General features: G+C 44.0%; 6 protein-coding genes across 6 annotated transcripts; 3 read left to right on the top strand and 3 right to left on the bottom strand.

Moving 5' to 3' along the window:
- Positions 1 to 370: 370 nt before the first annotated feature.
- On the top strand, positions 371 to 3,688 carry F4817DRAFT_321256 (uncharacterized protein; the record flags this gene model as incomplete). The annotated part of the gene is made up of 1 exon (XM_049301271.1): positions 371 to 3,688. The coding sequence occupies one exon, from the start codon at positions 371 to 373 to the stop codon at positions 3,686 to 3,688; it is 3,318 nt and encodes a 1,105-aa protein (XP_049153737.1).
- Positions 3,689 to 5,377: 1,689 nt separating this feature from the next.
- On the bottom strand, positions 5,378 to 6,151 carry F4817DRAFT_354158 (U1 zinc finger-domain-containing protein). Its single transcript, XM_049305481.1, has 2 exons — positions 5,941 to 6,151; positions 5,378 to 5,842 (listed from the first exon to the last, which is right to left on the bottom strand). The coding sequence occupies exons 1-2, from the start codon at positions 5,948 to 5,950 to the stop codon at positions 5,469 to 5,471; spliced, it is 384 nt and encodes a 127-aa protein (XP_049153736.1). The 5' UTR covers positions 5,951 to 6,151; the 3' UTR covers positions 5,378 to 5,468.
- Positions 6,152 to 6,430: 279 nt separating this feature from the next.
- F4817DRAFT_321254 (emp24/gp25L/p24 family/GOLD-domain-containing protein) lies at positions 6,431 to 7,295 on the top strand (the record flags this gene model as incomplete). Its single annotated transcript, XM_049301270.1, has 3 exons — positions 6,431 to 6,643; positions 6,732 to 6,855; positions 6,976 to 7,295. The coding sequence occupies 3 exons, from the start codon at positions 6,431 to 6,433 to the stop codon at positions 7,293 to 7,295; spliced, it is 657 nt and encodes a 218-aa protein (XP_049153735.1).
- A 2,948-nt stretch (positions 7,296 to 10,243) lies between these two features.
- Positions 10,244 to 11,991, top strand: F4817DRAFT_354153 (DUF339-domain-containing protein). The gene is made up of 2 exons (XM_049305480.1): positions 10,244 to 10,916; positions 10,999 to 11,991. The coding sequence occupies exons 1-2, from the start codon at positions 10,628 to 10,630 to the stop codon at positions 11,598 to 11,600; spliced, it is 891 nt and encodes a 296-aa protein (XP_049153734.1). The 5' UTR covers positions 10,244 to 10,627; the 3' UTR covers positions 11,601 to 11,991.
- An 814-nt stretch (positions 11,992 to 12,805) lies between these two features.
- F4817DRAFT_20409 (Mis12-Mtw1 protein family-domain-containing protein) lies at positions 12,806 to 14,920 on the bottom strand. Its single transcript, XM_049298618.1, has 4 exons — positions 14,477 to 14,920; positions 13,592 to 14,386; positions 13,359 to 13,524; positions 12,806 to 13,300 (listed from the first exon to the last, which is right to left on the bottom strand). Exons 1-4 carry the CDS (start codon positions 14,568 to 14,570, stop codon positions 12,856 to 12,858), a joined length of 1,500 nt encoding a protein of 499 aa, XP_049153733.1. The 5' UTR covers positions 14,571 to 14,920; the 3' UTR covers positions 12,806 to 12,855.
- Positions 14,921 to 15,881: 961 nt separating this feature from the next.
- F4817DRAFT_362606 (Aft1 HRA domain-containing protein) lies at positions 15,882 to 17,585 on the bottom strand (the record flags this gene model as incomplete). Its single annotated transcript, XM_049306545.1, has 3 exons — positions 15,882 to 16,197; positions 16,255 to 17,362; positions 17,543 to 17,585. The coding sequence occupies 3 exons, from the start codon at positions 17,583 to 17,585 to the stop codon at positions 15,882 to 15,884; spliced, it is 1,467 nt and encodes a 488-aa protein (XP_049153732.1).
- Positions 17,586 to 25,574: the final 7,989 nt, after the last annotated feature.

Genomic DNA, 25,574 nt, shown 5'->3' with positions numbered 1-25,574 from the left:
AAGGTCCTAAGGATTTCACCTTCGATCAGGTCTCCAACCCAGTTTCGGTCACTGTGAGTGGTCCAATAAATCGGCACGGTACATTTTTATCAGGAGCCAGGCAGGTCGACCCTTTTAGGGACCACGAGAATTGCCTGCTTCTGCATCGCGTAGGGGGCTTGCAGACGATAGAGAATCACCTTCAAAAAGGTTTCGGACACGCGCTGCATGCTCATTTTTTAGAAACAACGTATCTTGCTCAGCCCCAAACCACCCCATTTTCTTACGATGAGAAGGATAAGACTGGTTTGGTGCAACCCCGTTAAGTAGGCTTTGCAGGACTTTTCAAGAGTCGGCAACAATGATAGATAGCATGCCATCCCACACAACAATGATCGCTTCTACTAAAACCGTGTCGCCCCCGGCATCGACAAATCTCTACTTCGAGCCTCTGTCCGATCGTCCTACTCTTGGTAAGCCTAGCGAAGGACCATTCAAGAAACATAAGGTACTTCCGCATCCTAGAAATGGTCGACCTGAGTCAACAGCTAGGAATCGACATTCTCGTGACCTGTCTATCGATCCAACGTCGATCTTGGAGTCGCATATGAAAGAAGAAGAAGAGCCATCTGCTCCACCGAGCCTGAGCCACGACGAGAGTCCTAGCGTCAAAGCGCCTGGACTTGGTCTTGTTCTCCCTCCCACCCCACCGGCGCATTCGCGTACCTCATCCGGTAATCACTTGATCCAGCCCTCGAGTCCAACCTACGTCGGCACTCCGGTGCAAAATGCTGCCAACACCTCTGTGAGTACGACACCGAGAACTCCACCGCATCAAGCGAGCCCGCCTACTCCAGACGTCACCCCTCCCCAAGCCGAGCGTCAATCGAGACCTCCACGCCCCGTTCTGGCGGATCGCATTCCATCCAAGGCCACAGATTCTCGTACGGAGTCTTTCACAACAGCGCGAGAGAACTTGGATTCTTCAGAGGAAGATGACAAGTTGACGCCCCGAGCGGTATTGTCCTCAGCTAAGGCGGCTCAGATTGTAGCAAGACGTTTAATTGACGCACGGCAAAAGAAAACCCCGGACGTAGGGTTAGGATTAGGTCTCGAGTCGGACAACAATTTGACACCAAGGACGAAAGGAGAGTTTTCAGCTTTTGACGGTGAATGGGGATCTGCCAGCTCGATTGAGCAGGAATGGGACCATAAATATGAGAGGAATGTCAAAGTGGAGAAGCGACGTGTCCAAGCGAGAGTTAATGGGCCAAAAGCAGAAGTGGTCGAGGACATGACAGTGACTCCGACCAACGCAACAAAGGCTCTAAGGTCGATGCCCCTATCGGATCGATTGCATACGCATCCCTCACCACCGCTAGGATCTGCAAGCAAGGAAAAGGGTTGGACCGCACCATCTACTTCCGAGTCCTCGGTAAGCACCGATGTTAGGCGGTCCTCCGGCATGTCCTCAAAGTCTACGGCATCTACAGTGGTGGAAGCTATTTTGGTTGGAACGCCTCCCCAGAGGCGGAAAACGTTGCGACACGTCAGGAAGCAACCGGCCCTAAGGGATTCTGGCTCCGAGATTTCACCGTCAAGCTCTTCGGCGAATACATCGTTGAACACGTCGCTTCGCCAGACGGAAATTTCTCAGCGCGCAAGAGCTGCTAGGACGATAGTTGATGGTACTGTCCGGTCAGAAAGCCTTGCGTCTACAGGTACGGTCAACTCTATCGCTAGCCGTAAAGCTCGGCGGGAAGTATGGAAGAATGGAGGAATTCCTGTAGTGGTCATTCCTGACCGCAGAACTTCCATTAAGGCCACCGGGCCGACATCGCTTAGGTCTACGAGTAGTCACCACTCTAGGAGAAGCAATAGTCTTAGTTCAGCACCATTGTCAAGTTCTAAAGCGAAGGACCTGACGCCTTATTTTAACAAACCTCCCCGAAGGGGCAGATCGACATCGGAATCGGAAGTGTTAGTTCAGGTGGAAGAATTAACGATGGATTACCCCCCAATCGTTCCTATGCGTAGATCATCCCTTTCGGCCCCGACTAGTAGGAACGGATCTAGGGCTGGATCTCGAGCTGGATCTCGAGCTGGATCATTAACTGCAGAGAGCTTGAAGGCGCATGATGCTTTCTTAGAGCAGGAGAGCAAACAGCAGCAACAGCAGCAACAACGCCAATTACCTCAGGTTACAGTGGAACGTGCACCTCCCGTCAAATATATGAGCAGTCATCCCGATCAGAGACAACTTGAACCGGCTCCATCCGTCGAGTCACACAGGGATGCTCTTCACGACCACAAACCGCTTGTAGATAATTACGGAGACCCGTTCTTCGGCAAGCGCCTCACTGCGCACAACACCCCATTTTCCCAAGCATCCGTCGAGACAAACGGGACTCACTCTGCGGCAGACATATCGGAAGCCATGGCTGTGAATATTTACCCGCACCAAAACAAATCAGTTTTGATGGTTCATCATATGTCGAAACCCGTAGATCCTGCCCTCGCCGCAAACGCGTTACAAGGGCCAGAATGTGCCCAGACGGGATATGCTACGGAAACGGGGAAAGTCTTAGACAACCCTAAGATTATAGCTACTGGTCCTGATGATGTACCTGCGACGCCTCCCCAACACCAATTCTCGATGGATGATGTGGATTCACCTCTTAGAAATCCGCGTGCTCCCCCCGAACCGCCAACGATCAAGTTCATCCCAGCTACGCCATCTGGACTTACGCCTGCCGCCGAAAAAGAAAAGATGCTGGGTAATTACTTCGAGGAGACTCAAAGGCGACCTTCCTTGGTACGTCGCGCCTTTAGTCTTCGAAAGAGCGCCGACAATGTTCGTCCGTCTGGTTTCTTATCGCGGACTCTGTCTCTTTCAAAAGGAATTAAGAGAGAAACTGTAGAGAACTCAACGCCTGATAAGAATAGAGGTACTACAAGGCAGCCATACCCGACGGCCGAAGACCCGCCGCCTGATGAGTCAAAATTGCATCCATTCTGGCGACCTGGGTTTGATGATGACCTCGAAGAATACGACTACGACGATTGGGCACGTGACGTTCCTGCAGAAGTGGACACGCTTTACAGATATCCCCCGATTGACAATCGCCCGGCTCGTCGTAGGAGCTTGAGCGAACGAATGAAGCGTACATTCGCTATATTACCTATAGAAGACGAGGATCATTACACAGTCCCCACCCAGCGTAGTCCAGAACGTCGCACCGTCAAGCGCACACCGAGTGGCAGACTCCGCGTGATGAAACACCGTGATAGCTACAGCACTCTTGAGTGGAACAGCCGCCGCAATTCTCGTGACCATGAAGCTGAAGGTCGGCCGTCTACCGCACCCGACCAGCAGGCCCGGCGTGCCTGGGGCGTTGAGAAACGAGTCGACGACCGAGGGCGCAGACTCTTCCCTAACTGGCAGGATAAGCTAGAGCAGTACAGACCGCAGAACTTGCAGCGCAGATTAAGTGAACATCGCCGGCAGAAGCGCACGGAGGTTCTGCGGCAGAAAATAAGCGGACCGCGCGAAGTCCGAGATGGTGTGGGCGAAGTCATCAAACGCAACAGTTACAAGGGGCCTTCATATCAGACCACCTCCGCGCCGAACGGGAAGGCGAACGTGGCAATACACCACCAGCGGCACCAAACACAGGCGCATCAACACCGCAGATCCGTCTACATCTAATTTAAGAGTCGTGGACTTTTAAGAGGGTACAATCAAACGGCAACGAAGACAAATTCTCAATTAGTGGTCTATCACGCTTCTGCTATTGCCGTGCCATATTCTATCGTCTTTCTTACCCCCTAACCTCTACTACTAACACGAACGCCCCAATCAACAACACTAATAATGACGAACCTACTATTTACATTTTACGACGCATACGAGCCACGAAAAACACGACCCTATCATATCCCCCCCATATTACGATTTGAGACTTTGGACTTTGGCTGGTTACCCCTATTGATGACACGAAACTGGATGATTAAAAAAAGGACGAGATACAGGATTTTTTCCCTCCCTCTTCCAATAGCATGATGGGTTTGGGGATGGTTGGGGATCAAGGAGGGATGGATGGATGGATGGATGGATTGGGGAATGATGTTGATGGAATGTCTTGTTTTATTTTATTTTGCTATGCTACTACCCCCGTCTTGGAGCTAGGATTCCAGAGGAAAGATGATACGAAGACCTGAATAACAACTTGTTGAACAAGTGATGGTGAGTTTACCTCTTACTTTTTCCAAAACTTGGCCTTGGGTAGGCTTGTTTGGTGTTGTCTTTTTATAGTGTTTCTACGTGTTGTCATTTTCGTGTTGATCACGTCTACTCTTCTGTTACTGCTGATATGGTTATATTGCGAACGAAGTGAGGGGGGGATAGGTAGACATCATGGTCCTAACCACATATAACCAAGACCAAGAAAACAAATCACAAATTCATCCTATCGCATTATAACTTTATCGCGTCTCACAGTCTTGATAAGTGCCTTCAAATTGTCCTTAATATTTTCAATCCATTATGTCGATACGTATTCTGGTTTAGAATACAACGGCTGGTAACAGGGTATATCCGCCTGGGGAGGGAAAAAAACCACGAAGTAAACCAAACGAGACCTTGAGTCGGTCTTCCCTTATAACGCCTTGCCTTGCAACCAAGCTCCATTGACTCGAACACATTACCCAATTTCCTCCCCTTGCGTAATCCACCTGTCTTGCTCTCTACCGTCGTCTAATTGGACTATACAGTTTTCCCCCCTCAAGTGGCTAGGATGTTTCTGCTATGTGTCTATTTTGCGTGGGCGAACACAGACGAACACACTATTTGAGGGACTACTTCAATTTTTTTCGACAGTTGTCGTTTTGGCGGTTCTCCGATATAGATACCCGAATTCGTCCTCTCTTTTCCTCGTTATCTTCGAGAATATGGCTTATATCTCCGCTCCTTCTCTCGTCTAGGACTGGTAGTATTCCGAGATGCTCCTATTTCGGGGTTCGGCGGTAGTGATGGCAGTGGCGGTAGCGGTAGGGGCTGCTGCCGTTGACCTGAACCCCGTCCCTTACCGCCACTGATTCCCGCCTCTCGTCCTGTCCTGAGCCCCGAGGCGCGGTTCATGTCAGCACCAGCGCGGTCCTAACGGCCGGGCGCTCCCGGGGGAGGCGGGAAGCCGCCAGCCGCGCCGGGTGGCGAGGGTCCACCGGGAAAGCCTTGGCCTGGCGGGGGCATGCCGGGGAACGGGAAGGGAGGCGCGTTACCGGCTGCACCCGGAGGAGGGAATGGCAAGCCACCTGGCGGAGGAAATGGTAGACCGGCGCCTGGGGGTGGGATGGGTAGGCCGCCGGGACCGGCCGCGAAGGGAGGCGGTGGGAGTCCTCTACCACCTTGGCCTGGCGGAGCTGTCATGCACATGTTAGAATTTCAAGTCTCAACATATAGGAGTACGCGACAAAATGGGTGAAGGGAGTTACTTACGAGGCATACCCTGGGGAAACGCGCCGCCCGGCGGGGGTGGCATACCAGCAGGCATACCGGGGAAAGGCGGAGGCGGCATACCGCCGGGGAAGCTGAAGGGTGGCGGTGGCATTCCGGGGAACCCAGCTGCTGCTGCTGCCGCCGCGGCGCCGCCGGGTTGGTTTTGGGGCAGCATGGGGTTAGCGTGAGCCTGGCCTTCGGCGGCGTAGGAAGATGTGATGGAGTCGATGACGGACTGGGCCTTCTCGTGTCCAATTTGCTGGTAATAATCGACGACGTTTCGCAGGTGATTTCGACCGCTGTTGTGGGCCTTGCGCACGCTCATGGAGTCGTGCGTAAGGTAGACGTCGCAGTAGTCGCAGAAGACTGTTGATGGGAGTATTGTTAGCAATCGCGTCTCTAGAAGAGAGAGCATTCCAATATATAAGAAGGAATTGAAATAGGAGTTGTTTTGGTATACATACATTTCGGCATCTTGACGGTATAACCTGTATTACAATCTAGTGATAGTAAAGATTGGTGATGATGGTTGAAGGAAGAATGCGATTTAAATTTAGTTTGCCGCCGGACGTGGAAGAAAGCTAAAAGGTACTTCGTACTTCGTACACTAGTTAGTTATGTCTAGGTACATAGTTATGTACAAAAGCGAAAGGGAGCTTGGACGCGAAAAAAAAAAGAATGGAGACTCTACCTAGATGATGTCCTGGTAGCCTGGTCAATTGATGAGGCTAATTATGCACGTGACTCTTCAGCTGCAAGGCTATCGGAAAGCTAAGCTTTGAAGCATTTTATTGGATAAAACACTTGAACACGTTTTATTACGGAATACACAGTACAAAGTTACATGGACGCACCTAAATCCCTAAAGTTGTTAGCTTCCGGTAAGAGCCTCGAGACTCTTTCCTCCTTTCGCAAGACGAAGAAACAAGCCGACATACCCATACCCAATACACAATGGCCTTGCCACGAGGATTTCTGCAGTATATCTGCGGCCTCGTGCTCTTGATCGCATCCGTAAATGCTTTGAAATTCGACTTGGTGGCGCGTGGACCCAACGATAAGAAGACAGAACGATGCATACGGAATTTCGTGGCTAAGGACACTTTGGTTGTTGTCACTGCTACGGTCGGTGGAAGCAAGGGAGATGGCATGATTGTTAATATGCACGTATGTTTTATGGAAGGCCTTTTTATATATACCTATCGAAAGAGATATCCAGCAGATGCAGCTAACACCGAGTGTGAACGGAATGTAGATCGTGGATAACGTCGGCAACGAGTACGGCAAACCCAAAGATATAGTAGGCGAACAACGTACCGTATTCACCTCGCACGCGGACGCCGCCTTCGACGTATGCTTCGAAAACATCATGACGCATAGTACGTTTCTCCCCTTTCCCCCTTTCCCTAGTGTCTTTTCCTTCTACTCTACCAGTGTGAGTGAGCGAGGATAGGGCTAAGACAGCAACCCTCGAAAAGCTCTTAACCAATTCAAACCAGCGCGCATGAACAACCCCAGCCGACACGTAGAGCTGGACATCGACATCGGCGCCGACGCTAAGGACTGGTCCGCCATCCAAGCCACCGAGAAGCTTAAGCCCGTCGAGACGGACCTGCGCCGCATCGAGGAGACGATCGCCGATATTGTACGGGAGATGGAATACCTCAGGGCGAGAGAGCAGAAGCTGCGCGATACCAACGAGAGCACGAACACCCGTGTCAAGTGGTTCGGCATTGGCACCACATTGCTGCTAGTTGCGCTATGGGGCTGGCAGATCATGTACCTGCGCGCCTACTTCCGGTCGAAGCATTTGATTTAGGGGATTATCAACTTGAAGCGATTAAAGATAGTGCCTAGCTGGATCAGCTTTGGACTGAGACTACTCTAGACCCCCTTTACCTTAGTAATGCTTGGTCGTGGTAAAGGAGTCCCGGATTTTACAGAACTCGGGGGAAAGGAGGCGATAAGGGCGTGACGCGAATTCAGGAAGGAAAAAATGGATATGGTGTCATGAAATACGATGTTTCATGCTTTGTACTCATAAATATAAATCTGTATAGACGTCTCCTAACTAACGCCTTGGAGTCGGGAGACGAATAGAAAACAAATGATATGGCCATCTTTGCTATGATCAGAAGCGCATGTCTCGAGGCTAGAGGCTTGCTTTTTTTGTCTCTTTTCTTTTTGCGGCTCTATCTAAGCTTCGAAACGAGACGAGAAGGGGTCTCCATCCTTCAATGGCTATAAAATATAACTAATTAGTTGTGTTTTCTATTTTACGAAATCGTATAGTTAATGTAAATATCTCTTATTGTACTTACATATATGTACCTACATATATGTACCTAAGGTATGCATATGTGAAAGTGACATATATATATACGTAGTACCCGTGTACCGTAACGCAGATCAAATCGGAAAGCCCCGGCACTAGGCATGCCCATTATGCGCATAATAAATCTATTATACATTATTATACATATAATAAGTATTATACGCATAATACCTATAATATAATGTAATTATTAAATAATCACTAGTAATTTTTTTTTTTTTTAAAATACGTAATTTTAATTAATTTAAACAACATTTATTTTAACATAAAAAAATCGTAATTTAATTTAAAATGTTTTTTAAAAATAAAATTACATTTAATTAATTTGTTTTTATTGATTAAAATAACGCTAATTAAAAAAAGTTTATTTATAAACATTATATAAAAAAATTTTATTTTAAATTAAATTTAAATAATTTACGAAAATATTTAATTAATTACGTTTAATATTAAATTTATTTAATTTATTAAAAGTTTTATACATTTTTAAATAACTTATAATTTAAAAAAATCTTAACATATATATATAAATTAATTAAATTATAATAAATAAAATTACGTATATAAACCGTAAAAGCCGTATATTACGATAGTTTTACCTTTATTATATATAAAAAATAAAAAAATAAAAAACTATTTCATTTTATTAATCTTTTATTTAAACTTTTTAATCGTAAAGTTTTATTAAAAAGTTTATTAAATAAAGTTTATAAAAAATATTATATTAAAATTAAATAATTTATATAAAAATCAAAATACGTTAACGTTATATTTAACAGTTTTAATAATTTTATTAAACGTTAAATAATTAACGTTTTTATTTAATTATTTATTAAATTAACTTTTTATTAAAAAACAATTAATATAAATATTATATAATAAATTGTTACGAATTAAATAAAGTTATTTTTACTTTTATTATAAAATATAATTAATAATAATTTATTTAAAATTAACGTTATTAATAGTAATATTTGTAAAATAATGCGATTAATTTATCGTTAAATTAAACAACATTTTAAATTAAATTATATTATATACATTTTATATAATTTTTATAAATTATAACTTTTAATAAAAAACATCGTGGAAAATAAAGTTTAAAAGTTAATTTTAATTAAAGTTATTATTTTAATTATAACCTTTTAAACGTTTTTTTTATAATATATACACTTTTGTAAATTTATAATTAAATTATTAAATAAAGTTAAAAGTTTATTATAAACATATATAATTTATAATTATAATAAATTAATATTTAATTAACTTTTATTTATAATATAATTACATAATAAAATAATTAATAACGTTATTTAATTTTTTATTAAATTAATTAAATTACTTTTATTAACTTTTTATTATAACTTAATATTATATCCGAATTTAATTTAAACCGTAAAAAAAAAATTAAAAATATATATAATATTATAAACGATTAAAAATTTTAACGTTAATTTAACGGTTTAATATAAATCTTTAATTTAATTATAAAAGTATAAAAAACTTTAAAAATTAATATAATTAATTTAAATTACGTTATAATTTATTAAAATAAAATTTAAAAAAATTAAAATTATTTCCGTGTTATAAACGGTATTATATTATAAAAAGTTAATTAAAAATACTTTTAAAATACGTTATATATCCGTAAAATGAAATAAATAAATATAATAAATTAAATAATATAAACTTTAAATTTAATATTATTAAAAACAAAAGTTTTATATTTATAACTTTAATTAAACATATTGAAATTTATATTTAAATTTAAATTAATTAAAAATAAAAAAAATTTAAAACGAAAATTTTATAAATTTAAATTGTTTATTAAAATATTTAATTTTATTTTAAGTTTATATAAACTTAATATTAAACTTTAAAAATATTAAAGTATAATTTAAGTTTTAAATAATAAATTTACTTTTATTATAAAATATATTTTTTTAATAATTATTAATTTAATTCCGTTTAAACAAACGTTTTAAACTTATAATTATATTTAAAATATTAAATGCGTTTGTTTAAATTAAGTTAAAATTAATAAATTAACTTTTATTTATATAAATTTAAATATATTAAAAAAATTATAAAATAAAATGTTTTTAAAAGTTTTAAAATGTTTAAATAATAAAAAACTAAATAAAATAAATTTTAAAATTTAAGTTTAAACGGTAAATTAAAATTAAAATGGAAGTTAAAATGGAAAATTACAGTTAAATTAAATAATGCGTAATATTAAAAATTAAATTTAATTTAATTAAATTAAATCATTTAAAATTAAAATAATTTTAACCATAATGTTTCGATATTAAGTTTATTTTAATTAAATATTAACGTGCCGGATAAACGGGAATAATTAATTTGTTATGTGCATAATAAATCTATTATACGTTATTATATTTTATTATACGTTATTATACACTAGCCGTATAATAAAATTCGCATCCCTACCCGGCACACCCTTAGACCGGCCGTGTGGGAAGGGAACGGCCCTACTTCGTACGGCCTCGGCAATTTTCACATGATCCGCGAATTACAAAGCTTCAATTGACAAACCTCGAGCTTAAAGCTTTTAAGCTCCTCAAAACTTACGTCAACGACTCGTAAGAAACAACTTTCACCTGTTATCAATACAGTTTTCTTTAACATTCCAATTCCAATTCCAATTCCGATTTTGAGTTGGAATTTTAGTGTCCTGCGTTTTCGGATCGTCTGGCGCAAGTGGGATGTGAAGGAAAGGAAACCGTAAAACGACATTACATCACATATTACATTACATATATACCTACATATAAGAGACGAGATTCAAACCCGCAATGGCATCAGTAGCAGCAGTATCCTTGCCGCGCGCTATCCTGCGCTCGGCTCAGAGGCCCTCCGCTGCAGCTGCTCGACTCCTCTTGCTCCGCCGTCCACTAAGCAACACCCGTGCCGCGCGGGCCGATGTCTTTGCGCACAACCCGCCGCCCATGGAGCCGCACAAGCAGCGCGGCCCGCAACAAACCCAAGACATTGGAGTCGGTGAGCTCGAGGGCACTGAGTTCCGTGTTGAGCCAATGCGCCGGGCCGGCGAGGATGATGCTACTATCCGCGCCCGGCTAGTCTGTAAGTTGAACCTAACTATTTCCTATGTATATACATCCCTCCCTCTAAGAGATTATCTAGCTAACAAACCACCAAACAACAGACCAGAGCCGCAAGCGCGGAACCCTCGAATCAGACCTTCTACTCTCCACCTTTGCGGACGAGTACCTACCCACCATGACCCGCGAGCAGATGGAGCAGTACGACCGCTTCCTCGACGAAAACGACTGGGACATATACTACTGGGCCACGCAGGGCCCCCCCTCCAACAACAACACCTCCTCTTCTTCCGAGACACCCCCCTCCATAGCAACAGAAAACACCAGCTCCGCGGACTACGCCGGCGGTGCCGAGGCTGCTATCTCGGAAGCCACACCTCTAGACACTAACTCTTCGTCCAGTCCGGCAACTACCACTACAACCACCACCTCGGAGCACTTAACCACAGGCGGCGCCCCGCTCTCAGGCGACTCGTCCCAGAAGGAATCCGCGGCGGCGAGCGCTGCCGCCGCCGCATCGGCGGAGCCGTACCGCACGCAGGCCGAGACGGGCGAGTGGGCGCAGACCATAGGGACTTTTAAGCCGGCGTATCGGCCTGTGCCCGCGCGGTGGCGCGACAGTGAGGTGCTGCTATTACTGCGGGAGCATGTGAAGGCGCGGTCGAAGGAGAGGGGCGGTATGGCGTTTATGCCTTCGCTGCGATGAAGGGGATTTGGTGGACTTGCATGCACGCACTTCAAGGGAATAGTATGAAAATCATGCATGGCAGGTAAGGGTGCGTAACCTCCTTGCTGTGTGATTACTACGGAAGCTTTATGTATGATTATATATATTGTGCTGGGATGACAGGGAGCACGAGATAAAACGGAACGTATAAAAGTATATATGGTAGTGGGTGGTCTTGGCAGTGTACGATTCTGTGGGTTGGTGTTGAGGAATATACACATCATATATGCATACCTACCTAGGTACCTAGGTACACATGTGTATCCTAGAGCTGAATGAGACAGAAGTCTCAAAAATAAACATACTACTTAGGTGGTACTCTTGGCACATAATATAACGACTAGCTCATATTTCGAAGTGCTTACCAGACTTATATAAGGACTCTTCTAATTTAAATATAACCACTCAAACTTCTTCTACCATGATTGCTAGAGGGCATGTGTTAAAAGCTCGTTAAGCCATAGCTTTTAAAGATACCTTAACTAACTATATCCTCACGCCAAACTACTACCTCAAGAAAAGGCTCACCGGAGAGGAATCCGCTCACTCACTCAGCTACACGCAAAACCTTGGAAGCACCATTACTCAACAGTAAATGAATCATAAACAATCGAACAATACCAAATACTCAACACCCCCTTAATGCATCACCACCACCACCACCACCACCCATCCAACCAATAAATCTATCAAACAATCAAAGCACTAAATACCCACCTATCTCATCCCTCCATACGATACGATACGATACGATACGATACAACGTATTGCAAACCGGGGCAACGCAACGCAGCACAACGCAACGCAACGCAATGCAATGCAATGCAGTATCATTCATTATCTCATCTCGCAGACGCCGATCCCAGCCAGAGCTAGCTAGGCTACTAGTTTCGCTAGCTACACACGCACAGCTACCAGGCCCAGGTTAGCCGTAGCCATGCCATGCCATGCCATACAGAGAGTAAAACAGCACGAATAATAATAATGTCGATAAAAACGGAAAACGCCTTCCCGCCTCGTTCGAGTCGATGTGGTATCTTCCAAGCCGCAAACGCAAACCGCAAACGCAAATCATTTATGCCACCTATTTCCCTTGCCTATTCGATGACGAAAAAAAAAACCCCCCGGACGTGAGGACGTGAAAATTTGATAATCTGTTTTTTTCTTCTCTTTTTTACTGCTTTTCCATACACGCGTACGCGCTATATACGCGGCACAGGAAGTCGATCATGACCTAACCCCCTCCCCCGGTTTCTGGCGGCAATATCCTCCCTAGACTCCTTAGTACTTCCATAACTGGCATGTCTTTGGTTCCTGCACTCGCTCTCTCCTTCTCCTCACGTTCCTTTAACCTTGCCGCGCTGAGTGCTAGCACGCGGTCTGCTTGCAGTCCTCCTGTCTTTACCCGGTGCTCTAGTTTTTGCACGTTGTCGGACAGGTGGTCGATTCTAAAGTCGAGGGAGTTCTGGAGCGCTTGAAGTCGGGATTGGATCTTCTGCGGTTTTATGGCGGTTGACGGGTCGGTGATAGTGGCGAGAATTTGGGCCTCTTCGGAGTCGAGAAGGGAGGCGTCGGGTAATGGCAGTGATTGAGAGTTTGAATCTGATGACGGGAAGAGTGGTGGTAGTTCTGGAGGCGGTTGTTTTAAGGATTGCCATGCTCGCTTTTCTGCTTTTAATCTTCAACTTCCGTTAGTGGCTATAAACTCTAAGTCTCGTGAATGATGTATGAACATACCGTTTTACCCTCTCTTCTAACGCTACTATTTTTTCCTCGTGTTCGATATTTCGCGGGTTGGGCTTCACTATTGCCGGTGGTCGCGGTATTTCCTCTCGTGAAAACCAGTCTGAAAATTCCGATTTTGACGAAAAGTCTTTTAGTAGCTGGTCCTGAATCGCTCGGGCTGGGATATAAAAGTTAGCATATAGAACCAGTCAGGGGTACTACCGTTTTCTGGGGAAGTTTCTTACCTCCCAGAATCTCATTAGAATTCAAGGATCCTAACGGTGGTTTCTCTGACAGAGCTCGCTCTCCACACCACGTAAGGAGTTGCTTCATACGGCGTGGTTCCATCAGATCAGCTTCGATATGCTTGTAGAATTCGGCGGGATCGACTGCTTTATGCGGTATGGCGCTGTGGCCATTATCTATAAGCGAGCTTGCCCTTCTCCCACGCATACCCAAGCTACTCCTGCGAGCCCCCGTCTTCCTCCGCATTTCTTTGTTACGATTTATTATAGGCGTGTCGCTAAACGGGAGCGCGATCTTCTTGGAGTCTGATGCATTATCTCTGCCTTTTCCCTTGTGCTCATCCACAGGTGTTGACTGAATTGCCTCTTCTTGGACTTCCTCTTCTATCCGTTCTTTCTGCTTCTTAGAGACTCCATTTGTAACTTTTGCTGGTTCCTTTTCGGTCTTATCCACAGATGGGCGTCCTCTTTTCCTCGTAGTCCTTTGCGGTGGGGGTGGCGGAGGCGCCGGCGTTTGTACCTCATCTTGATCAGATGTTATCTGGGTTGACCTCCGTTTTGCATTTCTCCTGGGTGCTGGCTGAGCCGGTTGAACCGGTTGGACTGGGGGTGCTGGCTGTGGCTCGCGGTCCTTGTTCTGTTTTGGTCTTCCCCTTCTAGGTAATGGTATAGGTACGGGGGCCGGTGCTGGTGCCGGTGCCGGTGCCGGTTCGTCTTCAGGTATCGGCTCCGGCTGTGTCTTTGCTCGTTTAGATCCTCGCGTAAAATGAAAATCCCCATCCTGTTCATCATATGCTATAGATGATTATGTTAGTTAGGTATCCAACTATCCAACTACATTCTTCTAGGTCTCGTCCCCCGCCGGGACAAAAGGGGGGTACCCACAGGCAAGGCGCGAGCTCCTGCGACGCTTAGGCTGAGACTGATTGCTCATGCTCAGGGCTTGTAATGGCTGACGGGTCTGCACGAGAGTAGTCATGGACGCTGGAATAATCTGCGCATCGGTCTGGAGTGTTTTGGTCGGATAGAAAAAGGCTATGTCGCGCAAGTCGTGACGAGTGCTCGATCGGGCAATGGAAGATGATGGAGCGCGAAACAGCTGTTGTAACCGCGTCAATCGATTGGCGAAGGATTCAATTATATTTTAATTTATCTCGCGTAGTGTTAAAAACGTTGAGCATGGTATGTATAAATGTTGGTTTTCGTTTCGACGTCGTTCGTGGGCGGTTTATTCGGTTGAGGCGTTGCAGGGTGTGGGTGGTGATGAGGCGCGAAGTTGATCCTTCCACTTTCTCAATGTTTACAACTTTACATGAGTTATTGTGCACGGGCCAACAATCGACGCCAACGTTAGCCTTGCCGTGGCTCGCATGGTCCACTCAATTACTTCAATTATCCTCTATATGCATACTATGTATGTACCGAAAAGCTTATATTCTCAATTATATAATTACCTACCTAGGTACGTAAGGGAGTTATTAGCGCTAATACTCTACTTCAGGTACCTAGGTATTTACAACTCCAGTCTGCATTAACATCACTTCAAATCTCATCTTATTTTAAAGCAAACTCTCAAAATTATTCACTCGTCGTATATTTCTCCCCCGTCCCCCGGCCATGTAAAACCCAAAATATTCGCACTATAATAATCATTGATAATTGCGTCGTTTGTTAATAGCCTGCGTGTATCGGCTAGCTAATATAAGCGGTCGAAAATATGAAGACCAAGTAACTCCCGAGGAAGACGAAGATGGCCGAAAAGCCCTAGTTGCCGCTTGCATCCTCCTCAACGCCCCCCGAGAGATAGTATAATAAAGCAATTCCAACCCTCCCAGAACACCGTTTTTAATGTGTATGCCCAGCCAGATACGTACGTACATATATCAATATCAACCGACAACATGGCGAAGCTGTAGGCCTATACATCTTCGCAGCATTAGCTGCAGACGCGCCACAATGCAGCCATAACCTTAGCGCCCTATCGTGCTCTCATGACTATCGAATGTTATTACAGACATCAGAGTTAACAAGCGAGCGCCTCCCTAGCTAGGAACGCCCACTAAACCTCCCATGCCGCCAAGAGCAAGCGCGCCGAATATTTTCCCGACCTCCAGATGCCATTAAAGGGTGTTTAAAGATGATTAGCTAACTGCTTGATGGATGATGACCAAGATTTTGGAGCAACTGTTTGACTTTTACCACCCGAAACCTGTACTCTTGATCATCGTTGCCCGTGTTAGCATCCAGGTAGCTCTGGATAGACTTGGTCATGGGGAGCGGCCTCGTCATCCTATGAGAAGCGCCGCTGTACTCCTTGTCCTGCCATCACAGGTTGGTTCGGGATAGGTGCTGCCATGCCGTACGGGTTGATCTGCGGGTTGTAGGTCTCCATGGCTTGTTGCATAAATGCTCCGTGTAATCCTTGTTGCTGTGTAACCGGGCAGTCCTTATGAGCGAGTAACAAAGTCTTAAGGTTCACAACTTCTTCCCTCAGCTGAGAAATTTGCGCCGTCAAAGCGTCATTCTCACTACTAAACATTTCTACCTTATTTTGTAGATTGGCCAACCATTGCTTCTTACGTTGACGACATTTCAAAGCGGCAACCCTTGATAAATATTGTTAGCAAAGCATTTAGAGCGGTAGCATATACAAGTGGACATACCTATTACGTTCGAGGAAGTTCTTTCGCTTTTCCTCGTCGGTCATCTTCGACTTTGGGTGAGAACCATTAAGATCTTTCTCGTCGTCGTCTTCATCCGAAGAATTGTCGTTACTATTAATTGATGATGCCGTCTTAGGCTTCTTATTAACAGGCTGCTTGCCAGATGTATCATCAGCTTTACGTCGTCCGTTTGTAGCAGCAGCTCCAGCGCCACGTTTCCCCTTTCCTCTGTTACTCGGTTTTGTTTCATTCTCTTCCGAAATACCACTGGCCGCCTCGCTAACTCCTCTCATGGGGGAAGATGCCGTCGCACCATTTCCGTTCATGTGAGGAGAAGTAGTGGCTGTGGGTTGGGCTGGCGGCGGTGGAGCCGGGTGAGCATGAACCGGCTGGTTACCACCAACTGGATATTGTGTTTGAGTTCCATTTCGGCCCTGCGCACCTTGAGCTAGCATGAAAAGGCCATTAGCAGCATCATTATCATGAGGATCAAATGCGCCTGATGCTGGCTTAGTCTCGGTCTTAACTGTTGCTCCGTTTGTCTCCGCCGGCTGGGAGGTTGCGGGCTGGGGTTGCTGCTTGTCGCGGCTTGCCTTCGCCGCAGCTGCACTCATAGCGGTCCTATGGAAGTCCAGCGTGCTAGGAGTGGCAGCGCCACTTGCTAATTGAGCAAAGAGAGCTTGCGAGCTGGGACTTGGGGCAGGGAACATAGAACCACTCCCGCCCGGCGTCAGACCCGTCCGTAGAGAACTCTCGTTTGGGGTAAAACCACCGCGCAAGGTATGCGACGTATCACCAAAATAGTCATTCGCCGGGCCAGAAAGCATCGCTGGACTGAGCGGTCCCGTCCTAAGGGAGCCACCTCCCCAGTTGAACGGCGTGTTTCCGTTCCCGGGTAACAAGGACGACGGTGAGGTTAAGGCCGCCACACTGGGCAACTTGGTACCACCGGGGGTTTCAACCGTGCCACCCGTACCAAATGACTGCTCGAACGGATTAGGTTCGAGGCTCAAGTTACTCGAGAAGTAATCTTCGCCGGGCTTGGGCGGAGGCGCGAGCGGGCGACCAGGTTCGTTGTTGTGACTATTGGCGGCTCCCTCCGACTTGACTTCGGGTTTCTTGTCGCCGTTAGATTCTACAAATGACGATGAGTTGTTAGCAATGACGTCCGTGTGAGCGCATACCAATTGCACGCGCGGGGGGTTGATTGTTGTTTAAGCGACAACGGCACGGAAGCAATGACCGGTGGAGGTCGGTGCGAGAAACGGTTAACAATCGGCAAGCATACCTGACAAAGAATTATCGGACGATTTGGTTTCGGTCGGGGCCATTGTGACGACGATGACGAAGTCGTTTTTATGGCTCTGGGCGTGCAAATACGTAGGTGGGCGTTTGGGGGAAGAAATATGATGTAACGATACGCCTGACGCACCAACACTGACTTGGGTAGGCAGCTTGCAAAAGGAAAAATAAAAAATAAAAACGGCAAACTACCTCTGGGTGGGAATTAGGTGCGAGCGCGGGCCGCAACCTAGGGTATCGTGGCGATTAATTGATGAATGAGTGACGGTATAGGCTAGACTAGCAAGTTATCACGTAGTTTTTTACTACAAGGGGGGACCCGTTGTTGCTGTTGTGCTGTGTTTTGTGTGCGTATATTGGTATTGACGCAGATAGTTCGAAGTGATAAGTTGCAGGTGTGTCGAGGAGATGTTGGCGATGAGGTCATGAGGGAAGAAGTGACATAAGGGGTGGTTTTTGGGAGAAAAGGCAAGCACAGCAGACGTAAAAGCCCCCCGAAAAATGCTTGGAGCCGAAGGTGGACAAGGCCCGCACTAGACATGGATTGATCGTCCAATGGTTGTGTGGAAGGCGTGATCGAAGATCCCTAAGTACCCGTACAGTGCGGACACGCTAACTTATTCCCTGTCGCTCATGTTGTTAATGTTGTTTTAGCAGAATGCTATGCCTGCTAGGTTTATTAATAATTACATATATTTAGGTTTGTTTGGGTAGCCTGCTAGTATTTATGTAAAAACCAGCACTAAAAACACGTTATTCAAGCAGTCAACACCAGTCAAAGTTAAACCAAGTGTGGTACGTACGATACTGGAGATACTGAACAGAAGACGGTGATTCGTTCGGTTACTGTTCACTAGACGGGGTAAACCACTCCATTTGACCCGACGGACCCCAGCCCGAATCACAACGGCCTATCAATCTTACCTAGGATTGGACGTTAGGGAAAACATACGAGTTACTATGTAGGTACAGGTGGCATACCGTTTATTAACAAAAAACAAATTGGCTTTTTTTTTTTTCCCCGTGCTTGTTTCTGCGTAAAACTCCAGACTAGGTACTTATCGCTTTTTTAAATAAAAGCAATATAACATAATTATTAAATGATACCGTCATCGGTTCTTATCTTTAATATTTCCCTGTTTGCTAAAGTTTACACCAGTAATGTTATTCACTTTCAAAAACGAACAGAGTGTTAATAGGCGGTAGATAACAGTTCTGAATCCGAATGTAAACCGGCAGTGTGTATGTAGGTACTTGTCATAGTACATGCAATTACATGTATGGGCATGCGCAATTGGTTTGTAAGGATATATTCGAAGCAAACTTCTTAGCGCAAAGTGGGCATGGAGTTAAGGATGAAGATTTCAAGACTTTAATTACAAAGCAGACTTGTGAGATCGCAATCAAGGGCTAACAGAAAATTCGATAATATAGAAAATAAAAGCCAAGGAAAAGCAGGAGAGACCTTAAAAGGATGTCTTGATGGAGGCTCGAATTTCGATACCAGGGGAGAAAGACAAGAGTCTCGAGTCGTCCCGTCCCTCCCATACGTTACATACCTCCTACGTAACTAGTCTATGAAATACTTGACTCTCGAATTACGCTAGTTGAAATGCGGCAGGCCATCCACACTCATCCTACCCATACCAGAGCGTTTTGGGAGGTGGCGAAGAAAAAGAATTGCTGTTCTCCAGCCTTTCTTCGAATCAAATATCCCGGCTGAGATGCAATGCCCTTGTCGTATTTTACCTTTCTCATACGTGCCCCATTCGCGTCTGACAAATTGGAAAGCGACATTCGAGGGAGGCTCCGCGGGAGTGTACGTGTACGTACATGGAAGACGAAATGAAAGATTATTGGAACTGTCTAACTAGCCGATATATAAGTTATTTGATTAAATGCTTTTTTTTTATAGTTCACCTGTTTGGGAATATCTAATTCCGCAAACGCGACTTACAAGTTCAAATCAAACTTTTTTCATCCACGTTTTCTTTCCGCCTTCGCGTAGAATTTCGAGGATTAACGTTATGTCTCAGCGTCTCAAGGATAAGCCAGAAAAAAATTAGAAGGAAGTGTGGAAAGTGGTCAGGGCGGGAAATTCGCAACAAATTACGTCACTCCCTCCAAGTACCACGCCCAGTGTAAGTCAGCTCTTGGCAAACTGTATTCTTTTTTCTCTTCGCGTCTGTCTTCCCTCCTCCCGAACCACCCCCCCTGGCCTTCCCAACTTGGACGGACTTTGATAATACGTACCTTCGTACATTCAACCTAGAAGCCCGTTGCAACATTTCGTTATCTTAGTTCTTTCGTGATTGTTCCACTGCCCAGATCCAAGATCGTGGGTTGACTTATCACGCACATGGAGATCGCCTCATCTGTTATCAGAAGCCTACCTACCTATGTACATATCTACTAAACAAAAGCTCGAGCCAGCGCATACAATTCTTTCCATATTACATACGATCTTCGCATGGTTTCCTATTTTATTTTCAGCCTCTGTACAACAGATAGAATTTCTATTCCTGTCGCTTCTTATATTCCTACACGTGTGCATTAGTGAGATTCTTAAATTCTCTCCTCTTTTTGTTTGTGCAGTTGGCAGTTAGGAAGCCGTGCCTTCTGCAATGACGCAACTTTTACGGCATCAACCAAATGGGATTCCCCGCCCTGTCCGCCTCGTGTCACCACTGGAATCGAGGCGTCTACATAGTACATATGTATTTACCCCTCGAAATAAGGTGTACGATATGCAGTGTATAATACACTATGCATACTCCTGACTATGCATACTCCTGAGCTATACCCCTTTATCTAAAGTCTACCCGCTCTATTATTAATAACTTCACCACCACCAATATCTCGTTAGACCTGATAATCTTCTTTACTTCGTCTCACCCCAACATTTCGGCGCCAACCCGCCAACCCGCCAATCCGCCAAGATCGCATCCTAGATGCGCTTCGCTCTGCCGGTAATTCGCCTCACCTCCATCTCTCCCTCACCCTCACCCTCAGCTACGGTAGCATTTAAGTCATCACATAACGTCTAAATACATTAGTGTCACACTACGTACTACCGGTCTCCTCGGCAGTCAACTCCGGGTAAAGCTACTGTAAAGCCCATTCGGATATTGTCCATAAAAGGCCATCCAGATAATCAGATTTTGACCAGTGCAACCAATCAACTAAAGAAAGCTTAATTGGCGTTCTGTCGACTTGTCCCGAGTTGGAAATTTGAGACCCAGATGAGTTACCGAGTCAGGCTAACTAACAAAGCCAATTATATTGCCTAGCCTACGTAATATATTCAATAATGTAGACTGTTCTGTATTACGAAAATGTGAAGTTGTTTCTCAAGGACTACGGGACCGCCATTGCTTATATGGTACAATAGAGCCTCATTCCTACCTTGATGCCTTGTTCCTGTCTGTCTAGTGCCTAGCAACAGGTATCAATATATAGTTGAAGATCTCACCGGTCTATATAGAACAGTAAGTAACTTATAGCTTATATTGAAGTTGGAGTCTCCAGTCTGTATGTAACTCTACTACATGCAGCTGAACGAAACAAGCTTACCGGCATGCCAGTATTCATCTATTTCTAAATACGCACTTATAAATTATAAAGGTAGTTAACACGCGAAATAATGTAGTCCAGTAACTACCTTACTCGCATTAATAATATATCGTTCTTTGAGAGACATATGCGAGGCACCCTTTCTGTACTGTGATTGTACACCGGCGCGCACATTACCCAACTACTCACTTCTCGGCCGTGACCACTAAGGACTCCTTGATCCTAGTGAGCTCCCAAAGGATTAAAATCCTATCGATGACGTGGACCTGCCAGGCAGCTTATGCAGCTAGTCAAGAATAGGGAGACTATGCATAGTGCCCGCGTGGTCTCGCTTGATGCTCGTCCGGGCCATCGTTGGGTCTACCTCAGGATAGGGAGTGGGAAAAGAAAGGCATACTATCTGGCCTCTAGATATAAATCTAAGTTAGGCTCAGTTGGCTGAAAGTGTGAGTAGCTCGAAGAAGGACTACGTTGTACAGCTTATCCTACCTCTTTTGGATGCCTTGGCAATGCATTGACTCGCTTTCTACTTTTGTTGGATGCTGAGGTATCCTATTGTATGGGGAAACACAAAGTATGAAGATGAGGGCCTAACTCCTAGTATATTGATACGATAGTGACTTTTAACCCACACCCCTTCTAAAATAGGGGGAAGGGATGCCATCCTTATGTAAGGCTATGACCCAGCGATAACTCCCCCTATGGTGTTTTATTATCTCCTGATGACTTCTCATCGCCTACCTTGCTTCTATATCCTATTTATTTTTAGTGTATGGAGATATATGATGATGTTTTAGATAGCTAACGCACTACATGCTCATTCACGAATGTATGAACGCTTGCCGATTAGCACAATAGCTAGATACCTGTTTTTACCAGGTTAGAACATTGAAGTTACCGTTAGGTACCAGCTGGAGCGACGTAAATGGGGTCGGTGGCAATTATATCGGCAATCTCCCTCTTTAAAAATTGATTCCACGCGGTCTAGGAAGCATGGAACGACTTCGTCGTCCCACAAGAGACTCTAACCCACACTATAGAAGCCCACGGCTACATATACCGAGGGTATTATTTGCTCTAGATGCCTTATCTAGAATTTAACACTCCTTTCTATAATAATAATAGTTGGTCGTAAGGTAGGGTTATGTAACGATGGAGTACGACGGACGCATTCGGGGTTGCTCCTATCTTTCCGATAGTAAGTAGTTGATCGACTGGCCGGAATAGACGTCCAAGACAAGCTAATCGTCTTTCTGAAAATTCTAGCCGTAGGTCAGGAAATATGTACGCTTCGGTATACCAATGTCGACCAGTAGTAGTACCTAGTAGCAGTAATACCTAGTAATAATAGTAGTATGTTTTCGACATTGTAAACACAGTTGGAATAGCACAAGAGCTTTATAAGAAGCATTATTAAATCGGGCTATGTTCCTTTCCTCAAGTAATTACGAAAGTAGCTCTATTCACATATTCTTTTGGTCTTACCCATGTTGCTAGGTAGTTTTTTTCTCACATCCCTAAGTTGGGCAGCAGTTCTGATTAAGACACCGTGCATCAAAATCTCTTTTTTTTCGTTACGACTCGCGCTGATATTTATCGATTTCTCAGCGTTTAATTATATCAATTTAATACCTCATTCTCTCTTATACAATTCCATGGCAGCTAATAAGATTAATATACTTACCCCTACTTATATATTATAGTTAATTCACCATATTGACTATAAACATGCATATTGTTGAAGAAATATATCATGCCTCAAACAAGATATAATTAATACGTGTATACATATCTGATTGCAACACTGTTCGAGGCCTAAAAATATACGCGCCTAAGGCCCTATACACAAACCTTTCAGTTCCCAATTCCCATCTAGTTGGTTTAGGAACGCATAGCTATAAATTGTTTTATAGATGGCAAAAAGAATCGCAGAGCGAGATGGTAAATGACCCCACCAGGTAAGCACCATTGCTGTGAGTGTCTCGGTTTGTCGAGGCAAATATAGTTTTGAGCAGATTTTTACATTGGCTATAAGGTTCTGGACCATTAGTTATATATAGATAAACTCATGAGGGGTGGAATGGGGGTATTATAAGGGAATATTAAGAGGCATGTAGAAATATTACTTTACTATAAAAAGGTCCGCAACAAACTACAAAGCACAAAAGCTAATATATGTCGAATGATCCGGGACTCTGCCGCAGATTTAATTTTATACTCCGCTCCTACCTCTAGCCCCCCAATAGCCACCTCAAAAGACAACAACTTCACCAAACGCACCCCCACCCATAACCTTATGCCTGCTTCTAATATGATAAATGATTAGAAATACACCAAGAGCTACGGTTAGTGATGCGGGATATCAAGGAGTTTCGATGCTGTCGGAATAGACCAATCGAGAGACTAACCTTGATATTCTTCTTCTATTCGTACTGTTGTTAGTACTTCCCATACAATGATCCAACGGATTGGGAAGACGTTACAAGCTCTTCCAATTCAGCCTAATATTCATTTAGTTCGCTACGCTATTTAGAATGGAATGAGTTTTAATGGCTCACCTTCACCTTGATCATTTCCGGCTACGAAAAAAAAAACGAAGTTAGTATATTTATATGTTAAGTTTGGGGGATGATATTACTAACCGACTCGTCGGTAGCGTCCTGTGCTGAAATTAGCATAGGTGCTATAGTCTTCTAAGGGTATATCTTACAGCCATTTTCGTTTCAAGCTCCTATAATAGTTAGCATATATTAAGATATACTGAGACGAAAATAGAAGGATGTAATAACCATCACCTCGGTGAGGATACCCTGTTAAAACATTAGCCATATTATTAGGAATTTTAAGCTGCACCATGTTCATTACCTTCACCGTCTCTTCTAGCTTCTAAATGGTTCAACATTAGCCATAATCGACATTAGACAAAGCTAATAACATACCGCAATCTTCCCCCGAATATTCTTCATAGTGAGTGATTAGCATATAGATACCAGGAGATAAGTACTTTCATGTGGGCAGTTATATACTTACGACAAATTCTTTCATTTTTTTCTAGTAACTAGGTTTAGTTGCTATTTGGTTTTATGATGGAAGAGATTCGTTTACATCAATCTCCTGGGCGTACCACTGGTGGGGTGTCAATATAAGTATCAGTGATTAGATATATATAAACATACGGCCTTCGTCCCCTTCTATAGGTAAAGTTAGCAATTTGGGTTTCAAGTGGAATGGTACGCTGCATACCTCTGGTTGCTGAACGGCCGGCTGCGCGGCCGGGGCCGGGGCCGGGGCTGCTCGGTTCGCCTGGGATGTCAGACAGTTAGTATTTTAGTGGTTTTATGAGCTGCCCCTGGATCCGAAAATAGATTACCGGGCGCTGGTATCTCCGCTAAAAAATTAGTACTTATAGAGAGGAAAGAGTATTCAGAACACCCTAATGTAAGGAACACTTACGCGGCCTCCAGAGTGCTAATTTGAAAACGGGTAGGTTAGTATCAGAAATTGGAAAAGTATTCTTCATAACATAGAATTTGTCGATGCACTAACACCACGAGGCTATACGTAGGTAGATATTAGAAAGAGGAACCATAGAGTTGTAGAATAGGACGGCGCTCACATATGACACCATTTTTATCTGCTTGAGCATTAGCCATCGTACATTGCAGAAGTATAAGCACAAGCACCCGCTATTCAATGGTTGTTACCTATGACTCAAGGTATCTGGTTTGTATGTCAATCTATTTTCTCTCTAGATTGAGGGACTATGGTGCTCGGTAGGTAGTTGGTTATGTATAGAATGGCGATTTGAGATGTGGTTGAAAGGGGAAATTCATTTAAGTTCTAAGACTCCATACATGCCTTAGTATAAGGTAAGTCCTCTCCAGCAAGGTTTCAGACAAATATATTTACCATTGAATAACACTTGCTCTTGCCTACCTCTACGTAAGTTTAGGTACCTAGGTAGGTACAAGTATGTCGCTTCCGAACTCTTCAATTACTATTACGTCAGGTAGTTTTTTTTCTCTTCTTCGAAAGTTTTTTCTTCTCCTTAAAACACAGCAATTGGATGGCTTGCAGTCAAATACAAGCGGTGGGTTCGACTCCCGCTGCTATGAGGGCAAGTCTGATATACATCGATCAATGGGCTTATGTATGCTACGATTCTATATGAGTTATCTGTAACAAAGATGCTCTTAGCATGTATAGTCACCGGCCTCCGTAGCGTAGGTTTAGGTTTCCTTGCAGGACAATGATGTTGTTTACATATCTTCTAGGTCCACTTTGTCATGATACACGCTTCATAATTACCACTAGTTATACTGATTTCGTAGAACAAATTCGAAGTATGGTATTCTTACTTGCGAGGGAAGAGGTATATTGTTAAGCAGAAGGGTGTGTCTACTAACAGGGTCTTGATAGCAACCACAATATGTGAACCTATTGTT

Source organism: Daldinia loculata (genome assembly GCF_022478755.1).
Source record: "Daldinia loculata strain CBS 113971 unplaced genomic scaffold F4817scaffold_105, whole genome shotgun sequence".
In the NCBI taxonomy this organism is placed as follows: Eukaryota; Fungi; Ascomycota; class Sordariomycetes; order Xylariales; family Hypoxylaceae; genus Daldinia; species Daldinia loculata.
Note: the sequence above shows the minus strand (reverse complement) of the source record. Positions and strands in the feature narration are given on the sequence as shown.

Excerpts from the sequence above, each read along its gene's own strand:
- F4817DRAFT_354153 (XM_049305480.1), top strand. The coding sequence starts at position 10,628 with ATGGCATCAGTAGCAGCAGTATCCTTGCCGCGCGCTATCCTGCGCTCG. Across the intron at positions 10,917-10,998 it reads TATCCGCGCCCGGCTAGTCT|ACCAGAGCCGCAAGCGCGGA; the intron begins GTAAGTTGAACC and ends ACCAAACAACAG.
- F4817DRAFT_20409 (XM_049298618.1), bottom strand. The coding sequence starts at position 14,570 with ATGACTACTCTCGTGCAGACCCGTCAGCCATTACAAGCCCTGAGCATG. Across the intron at positions 13,525-13,591 it reads TTCTAATGAGATTCTGGGAG|CCCGAGCGATTCAGGACCAG; the intron begins GTAAGAAACTTC and ends TTTATATCCCAG. Across the intron at positions 13,301-13,358 it reads TTAGAAGAGAGGGTAAAACG|ATTAAAAGCAGAAAAGCGAG; the intron begins GTATGTTCATAC and ends CGGAAGTTGAAG.